General features: G+C 31.9%; 1 protein-coding gene across 1 annotated transcript; it reads right to left on the reverse strand.

Moving 5' to 3' along the window:
• Window positions 1–5,179: 5,179 nt before the first annotated feature.
• LOC111030243 (mitochondrial ornithine transporter 1-like) lies at window positions 5,180–9,276 on the reverse strand. The gene has a single exon (XM_022309652.1). The coding sequence runs from the start codon at window positions 7,885–7,887 to the stop codon at window positions 6,652–6,654; it is 1,236 nt and encodes a 411-aa protein (XP_022165344.1). The 5' UTR covers window positions 7,888–9,276; the 3' UTR covers window positions 5,180–6,651.
• Between the last annotated feature and the right edge of the window lie 1,924 nt (window positions 9,277–11,200).

Here is an 11,200-nt window from a genome sequence, read left to right on the forward strand (position 1 = left end):
ACAATTAGAAAACAAACAATCTGTAAGAGTGTAAATACAATCTTTTTTTAAGTAAGTAGATTATGTGAGAAATTACATGGCTTTAATACATTAATATTAGAATAAACCCTAACTCCTTTTTAATTCACTATTATTACTTTCGATATTTTAACCTACTCCCTTGCATAACTAGTTATAATAATAGAACTTATATACTACACCGCAGTATCAGTATTAGAGACTAGAGTGTATAGGTACATTAGATATGCCGATATAGGTAACCATTTAATTATATAAAATATAATTACCATTAAATTACAAATTTTAACAGATATCTTATATAGTTTGACATAGTAATAACTAATTTTAAAATTTCTATTAATTTTCAAAATGTATGTATTACGCGGCATTAGGTACTTAATAATATTATTCTTTTATAAACGTTCTTAACGACTTACCTTATACTTACCTACCTGGCTACCTATACATACACTACAGAATACATTGAGAATAACTTGTAAAAATGATAACCTATACATAATACATTAATATTATATGGTTACCATTTGTGACTCAACATTGTGTTGCATTGCGTGACTGAATACCTTTTATATTAATAATATATTATTAATAATTAATATTAAAGATAATTCCCATTAATGGGAAATCAAATCCGCATTCTTAGATAAATACATTTTACAACTAATTATAGCCTATACGTACCTAAGACAAATTAAACAAACATATTTTATGTATTTAAAATATCTTTCATTAATCCTCTTTAAATAAAAGACAAGTTTGACGTCCCTAATTTAATTTGTCATATTAAATTTTTTCCTTCAGTCTAGCTGATGTCTTACGTATCTAATTAGTTGGTAATCAATATCATCATTTTCAATAATTTATAATCACATTATTTTATTAAGTATTTATAAAATCATATTAAGACAAGACGGTTAAAACTCAGGGTTCGTGCCCGGTCATTAAAAATGTTGCTCTCGTAGAACGAATTCACCACTTTAAAAACTCTATCACAAAGGCCTCAGCAGTCAGCATTAAAACAATTGAGGAAGAAGCATCAATCTTATAAACGTTTCTTTATTTAATACAATTAAAAGACCACTAAAATCCATCAACAGATATTAAATAGCTTACACAACCTTTCAATTTCTGGAAATCCTCGTCTTATACTTAAAATTAAAATAGTGTCTTGGTTTTTTAACTTAGGTAATCATCTAACGCAGGTTATTTATAAGACAACATCTTTAGAGGAATATTAATTTTCGATCGTATTAAAAATGAATTAAACCAATATCGGTTGATCTTGTAATCTCAAACATGTTTTAACGTGTTATATGCAAAGTAAATAGTATTTACTATTTACCTTTATAAGAGAAGAAAAAGAACACAATTTTCCAATTGAGAAATAACAAAAGAAGAATATTATTATAAAAATGTATTGTTATTAAGCTGCCTGCAATAAAATATAAATAATATTAATATATACCCAAAAAAAAAAACAGTGACCTGCATTCACCAGATATTTAAAATTTTTAGAGTAGCTCACTTGTTGGAAAAAGTTAGCAACCTTCTCTAGCTTAGGTACCTTTCAATTTCGAGCTAAGTATCTCTAATGGGTGGCTTCTACCGGTGTAACCCCAATAATGTTATTATTTTTATATTTATCCCCTACCCAACATAGGTATACTTATGGAACTTAGTAGGTATGTAGTTTGTACATTTTTTATTAAAATAAAAATGTATTTTTACTCGCGTCAAAATGAACATTGCAGTGCATATAATAACTAATATTTATTCAATAATATATATTGTAGGTATTTAAAATATACACTTTAAAAAAATCAAATTACTGAAGTTATTGTGCTACTTGGTAAGTATGTAGGTGCCTTTTTCAATTTGAAATTATACCTACTGAATACTGACCTAATGATGAATTAAAAATGTTTTTATTATATGAATATAGATTTAATTTTTGATGTAGGTACCTATACTCGATAATAATGTAGACTATTCATCGCTCTACTCAAGATCTAAAATAAATTATACTATAATGTCCTTATCTACGATTAAAATTATGTTTTCAATTCTCAGTTCTTTAGTTTTAATTATATACAATTAAAGTACAATCATTGTGTAATTTTGTAATTATATTAAATAGCAATGTATTTATCAAAATCGACAATATTATCTTCAATGATTTCTAAGGTGTAGTTCAACAGCGTCCTTTATGAAATATTTGTACAAGTGCTGAGGTACATGTGGCATATTATATAATATGTATATATGCATACATGTATGTAGGTACCTATGTATGTGTATATGTATATGTATAAAAATTACAAGGACATCAGTGGCGGAAATAAATTTGGTTTAAGAGTTTATAAATGAAGTCAGGGATTTTTGCTTAAAAAAATAGGTTTCAATTATTGAAGAATTTGTGACAAATATAATATTATTGTGATTGATTAGATTTTTTAAGGAAATTAAATTCGAATGTACCTTCTTACTACTTACATACTTTGATGATTTTGCTGTTGAAATAATGATACATTAAGACATCATTTTTTTTTGTTTATTTTTTTTATATCATATGGACTTATTTAAATTTTTATAGAAGAGAAACAGAGCGCGAAGCGAGACGAGTGCCAGCCTGCACTATGCCCTCTCCCGGTCTTTGTATCAATAATATCATGCAACTACGTTTGATTATTACCTACCGTGTAAACATGCATCTACTATTCTACTATAATATTTATTAATGCTATGTTTTTAATTCAGGTTAGGTAATAATAACAATAGGTATGTCGTATGTGTACAATGCATATATATTTATATGTTACAGATTACGGAAAGGAACTGATTATGTCTTAATGATGTTTCCAATTTAGTTTTTTTTTTTTTTTTGGGTTTTATAATTATTATTATGTTTTAACAAAATTGTGTGTTTACGTAAATGTATGTATAGTGTCATATAGTTGGGGTAATAAGTTACGGGATTTTAATAAATAAAAACTGGTTTTAACTTCTATGAACTATTTCATTATTTCAATGTATTTTTTTTCAAATAAAAAACATTAAAAAGAGGGAAAGTGGGTATAATATACACCTAAACCCACTCTGTTGTACAATAGGTGTCTACTTAAAGTTTAAAAACATTTAGAAAGTTATATCATCTGTAGTAAATGATAATATAACCATTTGATGAAAATTGAATATTTACGGTTATTCGTTTTCGAATAACAATAAAATAAGAACATCGTTTGACGATAAATAGTTTTTTAACGAGTGAATAATCAATTTTGTCAAAATTTAAAATTCAGAAGCTCATAAAAATGTAAAATAGGTCTAGTTGTAGAATTAACCTCAATTGTCTTACATTCCAACTAAAGCAACTAATACCAAAAATTATTTTTATCGACATTTAGATAGGTATAAAAAAAGAACAAGACAATTTTCAAATGTCCACACCTATACCTAGCGATATAGCTAAAAAAGTGTCAAAATATCTAAAAATTGTATTATGCATACGAAATGCTAATATAAACATTTTAAGTACCATCGTTTGTTCGTTTTTTATTTAGGTACACCAATAAAACAATATAGGTAGAAATTGATTTGGCGAAAAAATTTCAGTTTTTCTTATTTTTAAAAAAAAATGTTGTCCTCATAAGACTACCAACTAGTTCAATTTTTCTACCAAAAACCACTCCTATGGCTCTATAGTAGGTATACATATTATATAGGCTGTAAGTCTGTAGTAGTAGTACCTAGATATCAAATATTAAATAGTTATGTAGGTACCAACGTACCATTACCAATTAATAATTATAGATATAGATTTAACAGCTTATTATTATTATAAAGACTGTTGAAAGCGAACCATTTTTAAGGGGCCGGATTTAGGCAATATTCTTTATCTTTCCGATTGCTGTGTAGGTAGTGATTAATCATTAGTATGCATGAGTTTGGCTAACGCTTTATTTAATTAAAGATGAACTGCCACTAAGATTCTTAGAAATCCATAACATAGGTGCATACGTTCAGCCAGACTTTACTATTTTTTGTGATCAAAAAAGTTTCAATTCTTTCGGCTATGGAAGTTCCAAAAAGCGAAAATAAAATTCACCCAGTACCGAAAGCCTGATTTTAATTGTGAAAACAGATTTTAAATCCTCATTCTCTTTTCTAAGTTTTGAAAGAAATGGATTTTCGATTTGTTATATTTTAATACATTTTATTCATTAATTCATCCCAATGCACTAAAAAGCGACCCACTTTTAACTCTTAATAAATGTATAATGTATACTATAACTACAATACAACATAGTACCAATTAGTTACTTCATTTTCAAAATAAGCATTAATTATTGTTTAATTATCCAAGTATAATTTATGTATTATTGTAATTTGTAAATTTATATTAGAGTCAGAGATCATAGTGACGTAACAATATGATTAGGTATGTGTGAATTTAATACTTGCTCATATTATAGTCATATCCTATAACCATATCTCTCCACATTCATATATTTAAATTCCTAATTTTATCTCTCATATTATGTTTTTAATTTTAAATCTGGTTATTGTAGTGATGAATAACAAGAAAATTGTTGGATGCCTAAATATATAGCTAATTATAAGTCACTAGGGACTTATAATATTTTCAATAAAAAATAAACAAACTTTTATCTATTACATTTATGTTGTATGTAATATGTATTACCTAATCAATTCATGAATAACTCCATAAGACTATTATATATCCATATGATATCCATAAGACTCCATAATCAGGTTCTTAAGTAGGTACCAAGTATTATTTTTTACATAGATATTCATCAAAATCAGACAATTCTATCTAACATAATCCATATTGAGTTAAATAGCTCTCAAATTATGTACTTAAATTGTAATGAAATTAAAGGTTTTTAAAACATAACTATATTATGTGATAACGTTGAAAATGAATATAACATTTTTTTTTAAATTAATACTTGAAGTTGCCACTCACTATTTAACATGTGACAACTGTAATCATAATTTCCTTTCCCTAAATCTAAAACTAGGTACACAGTAAAGATAGAGTATTTAGACCAAATTAGGATGATGAATGAGTGTGACAACAACTTATCAGCTAAGTTCTATCACGTGAGGTTGAGTTAAGGGAAAAACAACATCATAAGGCAGTCTACAAACTCTATTACATAAATGTATAAACATACATACAATAGCTAAGTAATAATATTCCGTATAAATAAATAACTATCAGGATATTTAACAATTGTCTGGGCAAGATGTTGATCAAGCAAGACAAATCCTCCACATAAAAAAAACCTATAATTTACACAACGCATGAGTGATGGTAACGACAATGTCACCGTACGGATACAAGTAAAATAATAAATATAACAGGAAATTAACAACTATTACTTATGCACTTAAAAAAATAATAAAAATATACACAAAAAGTAATAATAACAATATTAACTAAAATGGCAAATAACAATAACAATAACTGAGCAATACATGGAAGACATACATTATATGGAAGACATATTTGTGATTTATATATTATATAAGTATATTAACTACATTATACTACACATAATACAATCAAATAGTAACAATTTCAAGGGGATTTGTATAGGCAATTTTGAAAATAATAATTTAGATTCCATTGCAATTGATACTTGACTGTTAATAACAATAAAAATTAATTTATTACACAACAGTTTGTAAATACATTTTTTTCAAAATATAATGTTATATTTTATCAGTTACCACCATTAGATCTATGTTATTTTTTTTTTAAACAAAATAACTGTATCTGTGTTAATGTTAAAAGATTTTTTAAAAGTGTCTTGTATCCCGTCAATGTTTAAAATGGGCATATTTTCAGATTAAAAATGAAAAATCTTCACTTGTTTAAAGTAGAAAAATTATTAAAAAACAAAGTACTTATGTAAGTATTTTGCATGTTTTAAACAAATATAATTTACATAATTTACCTACTATATAGCTTATCAAGGGTTGCCCACAGAAATATAAGCTATGAAGGAAGGGGAGAATTCAAAAGTCTCTGATAATACAGCAGGTCATATCTTCTTTTTTTTTTTTGAGTGATAAAACAATTAATCTAACTAAAATAATGGAGAACATGGCCCCCTGGCACTCCTCTGTGAAGCCCTTTTAGCTTACAAGGACTATCAACATATTAGATTTTAATCATAAGTTATTGGCTCAATTTAATAATTGGTAACTACTATTGACTGTTGTGGCATCTTGAAACATATTATACACATAAAGGTGATAAATTGTATTAAATTCTAATAAGAATAATTTACTAGAAGTACCCACTGTGTATGGTACACATGATTGATACATTAAAAAACAAATCAATGGTGGTTTGTTGTGACTAGACTAGTGGTGAAAATAATAAATTTAACTATATTATGTACCTGCTAGGTATTTTGTTTGTTGTTAAAATTAAAAACCAGCTTCATAGTACCAAATCTGTGTTGTCTCCTGGATATTATGCGTAGGTACATTGACAAACATGCATACTTGGAAATACATAATATTGATTTAACAACATTTAAGTTATTCATAGCATAGCGTCACCAAACAAATAGGAATACATGAACAAAAATCTCATAGCCCGTAACCAGACAACAATGTCTTTGTACGCTCCACAGTCCAGAACATGACAGCCGATGCCGGAACAGTGCGCAGCAAGGTGGGTGCCAGACCGCGATAAAGGGCTAGTGGACCCTCGTTGCGCACAGACAGTGCCATGGCCCTCAAGAAACCGCCACTTGAACTTTCAGCTGTACCGCCGCCACCAGTGGCTTGAATTCGTGATTTGATCGCGTCCACTGGATACACGACCAGCCAGAGGCAAGTACCTGCCGCTGCGCCAGCCGTCATTGTCACCCAAGCAGGGTCCTCCCGGTGTTCTACTGACAGCGCTGTTGAGGTCGCCAAAGAGCTGTGATGCCAATCATTCAGATAGGTGCGGCTCGCCTCGTACGCCAGGAAGAAAACATAGTAGCCAGGCATTTCACGTGCCACCGTCGAGCCTAGTCCTCGGTACATGCCTCGTAGACCACCTTCGGTTGTCCACACTCGGGCCACAACCTGCAGCGTGCCGGCAGCAGCATTCTGTGGGCGTCCTGTAACCGTACCTGAAACGCAGTTGGCCCTGTCCAGATCAGCCGCCTGGAGACGGACCTTTATCAGCTCGGTGGGGCATAACGCGAACGCGGAGCACAGTGACGCCAAGCTGCCGGCCGTAGCCATGCCGGCAGGACCAAGTTTTTTTTCCACGTCCACGACGGCAGTGCCGGCATTGGGCCCGCCAAATAGATCTAACACGAACGCCACCAACCGCTGGCAAGGTCCATACGCCGCGAACAGTACTCCGTTTTCCGCCACATTGGCCAGCAGCGCGGGAGCAGTGCCGGCATACATGAGCCGAGCCATGCGTCCGGCCGCGGCAGCCTTGCTGGCCGGTTGATCGGTGGCCGTCAACGGACACGCCTCGACGACGGCGGCTGCTGCGTTGTTCGTCAGTCGACGAATATGTGGCGCCGGAGTCACCAGGGCCTGACGCCACATGTCTCGCACGCAACCCCACATGGATACGCCGACGGCGCCACCACCGCCGCTAGACGTCACGGCCCGAGTGGCCGTAGACAGTTGCATGCGTACCTTGACGGTGTCGAGTGGTTGTCCCACGTACACGAGAGCCACGGCGCCGGCACACCCGCTGACGAGGCCGACTAATGGTGAAGTCGTCGTCATCGAGTCCACCGGCTTGTGCGGCGCCAGGTATTCGTCAGCAACAGTGGCGACCGTAGTAGCATTACTAGTGACGGTCGCCTCCATATTCAGTCGAGTTTTTCCCCCGGCAGACAGATCTCACCGTTTCCGCGACGGCGCTGGGCAGACGATCTCGGTAGGTCTGGTGATCGTGTCGAAGTAGTCCGCGACCGCCGCAAGCAAACGACCGACGTTTGCACAGGTGGACCAGTAGCCTAACGCCGTTCGTTCGAACTTCGAATAACAGCGTCAACTATCACTTAACACATACGGGATATCCGTGCAGAATAATTGTGATAACCGATAACGTTATCGCTGCACACCCGGTGGTCGCGTGTTCGTGGTTAAACATGCGGCCGTCAACTGTTCGGGCACGCTGCGTAGATTTTATATTGCCGAGAGTATTTGCACGTGATCGAACAGTGAACAAAGTTGTAGGCGCCGCCAGTGATTGGTGTCGTTAACGAGATGACAGTCGGCCGACTATCGTCATTAATGATAATTCAGCCGACTTCAATCGGCTCGTCGATTAGGCTACGACAATCGTTTGTCGTCACCGAACTGATCATACAGATAGCTTAGAACTTTTGAGGCATGCCGTACGTGCCCTCGTCATGTCTTTGATCCCCGATTGTGGGCTGTGGCACTGTGCCCGCAATTCGAATGTCGTTGATAAAATATGCTAGACTTACGACTCGACGGCGGTCGGATAACAGAACCGCGGTCTGATAACGTTGTAGGCGGCTGTGGCGGTTGTAACCAACACCTCGGTAGCTTATGATCGAACAACTAGACGGACGGTTATCAGCTGAACCACAGCTACAGATACTATAGTATCTATAGCCGTGGCTGAAGCCTAGCGCGGTATTGATAGTGATACAATTTAGTGATTAGTGATTACGATTGTCTTAGAAATTAGTTAGCATAATAAATAAAAATTAGCATTGGCAATCACTTAAGTACGTTAGTCGTAACTCGTAGTAAGTAAATAATTAATTTACCCACTCTAATTTCATTTAGTTTTATATTTCGTAACACGTATCTAGTGTCTACGTACCTATTGGTATTACACTTGTGGATGCGGCAATCCGATTGCTGACAGTTGACATAGGTTAAAAATCTATGGCCAACATATCTGATACCACTGTTATTTGCAACATCATGAAATCTCTTTTCTCTCTTGTATGATATGTCCAGAACTGCAACACAACCCACAACAGATGAAACTTCAACAATACCGTCTGTCTTACTAATAAAACTGCTTATTGTGGGCTCCCCAACAGAGTCAATGCAAGTTTACAAACTACCATCATTACCTCTGTAATGTTGTAACTACGATACCATAACACTTGGTGACTTGGTCTGAACAGCTGTTGTGAGGAGACTGCCGGTTAATTCCTGATCGCATGAATAAGTAACTTTTTCATAGCTGATCAATAACAACAACTGAAAAAGGTAACACTAGTTTCGGTTGACACACTATACAGTGATTGATTTGTTTTTATTGTAATCTTTTATTTTTTAGAAGACACTATTCTACATTCAACTTCATTTGTTTTCATCTTTGTTACTATTGCTGCCATAGTGCCACCTGACATCACTATTGCTGTTCACAAACATATACCTAAAGGTTTCTAGTAGTTCTTTCCAATGATATTGGTAATAGAATAAGAAAAATAATATGAACCGTGTTGGTAAGTAACGTACTTAAATTACTTGTGACAAAGTTTTTACTGTTACATAATTACTTTTTAATATTATGTATATTGTATGGTAATAACTGATAAGTAATGATTTATAATTTTTTTTAGTTACTTTTTATAAATTGCTTTTAATTTTATATGTTACTTTACAAATAAATGTGAGCATTACAATTTTATTTACATTGTATTAATAATATAATATGAATTTATCAACCGGTCCAATCTGGTATAAAGAAAAATTCATCTATAACTCGTGATACAATACATCATCAAAGAATTAGTTTATCAGTGTAAATTATTTTTTATTTTTACATGTGTTCTCTGTCAAATAAATCTTAAATAAGCTATTTAATGATCAAATAATATTTATATCATAACCAACTTTTTTTAAACTATATTTTATATTGTGAAAGTAATGTCACTATAACTAGTTGCTTTTGAGTAAATACAATTAATGTTGTAAATTATTTTTGTATTCAAGTAACAAATTAATTATAGTTAATTTTTAAAATCAACTAATCCTTATCCAACACTACATTTCTATATTTAGTTATAAGGTTATAATTTAGTTTTATTATTACCATAATTAAGTGTACTTGAATCACCTATTGTCATTATATATTATATCATTGATACTATTTATAATCAATAATAATATGTACCTGTGTAAGGCATAAGCTTTAAACTGTACAAATTTGTTGTGATTGCATTGTTATTCAATAATAACTAGTAATTTGTATACATTTTAATGAAGTTCTATTGTCATTCACTATGTACTGGATTTTTTTTTATCATAGTTGATCAATTTGTATCTACATTGTGCCTACATATGAACGTATTATACTTGTTCATAGATTCATATTTTGATTTATTTGTCTAAAATACAAAACACATAGTTTCTTTTGAAAACTATTAAAACATTTTTCAATTTAATATATTTCACATTCTGCTTAAAAAATTAAACATACTGATGCCATGCCATTTAAATAATGTTCACTTTCTTATACTTAAAATTTGTATGTTCTTTTGAACATATTTCAACAAATTTAAAAGATGTTCAATACTGTTTTATAATATAACTTAATTTTATATGTGGAATAACAACATAGTATAATATGTCTACTCCTACATGGTTATGATTTATGGTACTTTTATCATAATATTTTGTTTAGAATTTGTATTTTATCAGCGGATGTTTATAAATCATAGTTATTAGTTTATTACATTTTCAACTATATATTTATTTATGATTTACAATTTTACTTTCCTGGTTGTTTTGTAAAATAACTTCAAATAAATCTAATGAAATGTATATTTGAGAACATTTGGCATGTTCGTGGGTTTTAACTAGACTCTGTTCTAATAAATACTTTTTGAAATGATTTATGATTTTAACTTAAATGATTTTTGAAAAATTAAGTTTATAGATGAAATGTTGGATTTTTTTTTTGCTGATATTTACTAAATAAACCAAGCTAAATTTAGTTGTGGTTCTCGAATCAATAATTTATGTATACAAATGTACAAGTTTATTATAAATATAAATTTGGTATTTTGATTTACTATTATTGACTACTTATTGAACACTAGCTGATCCCGCGCATTTTGTTGCCCGTTGAAAATGCCAAATCTATATATGAGACTCGCTTGTTATAATGCAAGCAGTATATTATCAG

The sequence above is a fragment of the Myzus persicae genome, unplaced genomic scaffold, assembly GCF_001856785.1.
Source record: "Myzus persicae strain clone G006 unplaced genomic scaffold, MPER_G0061.0, whole genome shotgun sequence".
In the NCBI taxonomy this organism is placed as follows: Eukaryota; Metazoa; Arthropoda; class Insecta; order Hemiptera; family Aphididae; genus Myzus; species Myzus persicae.

Bases quoted from the DNA above. Each gene is read 5' to 3' on its own strand.
- LOC111030243 (XM_022309652.1), bottom strand. From the start codon at position 7,887: ATGGAGGCGACCGTCACTAGTAATGCTACTACGGTCGCCACTGTTGCT.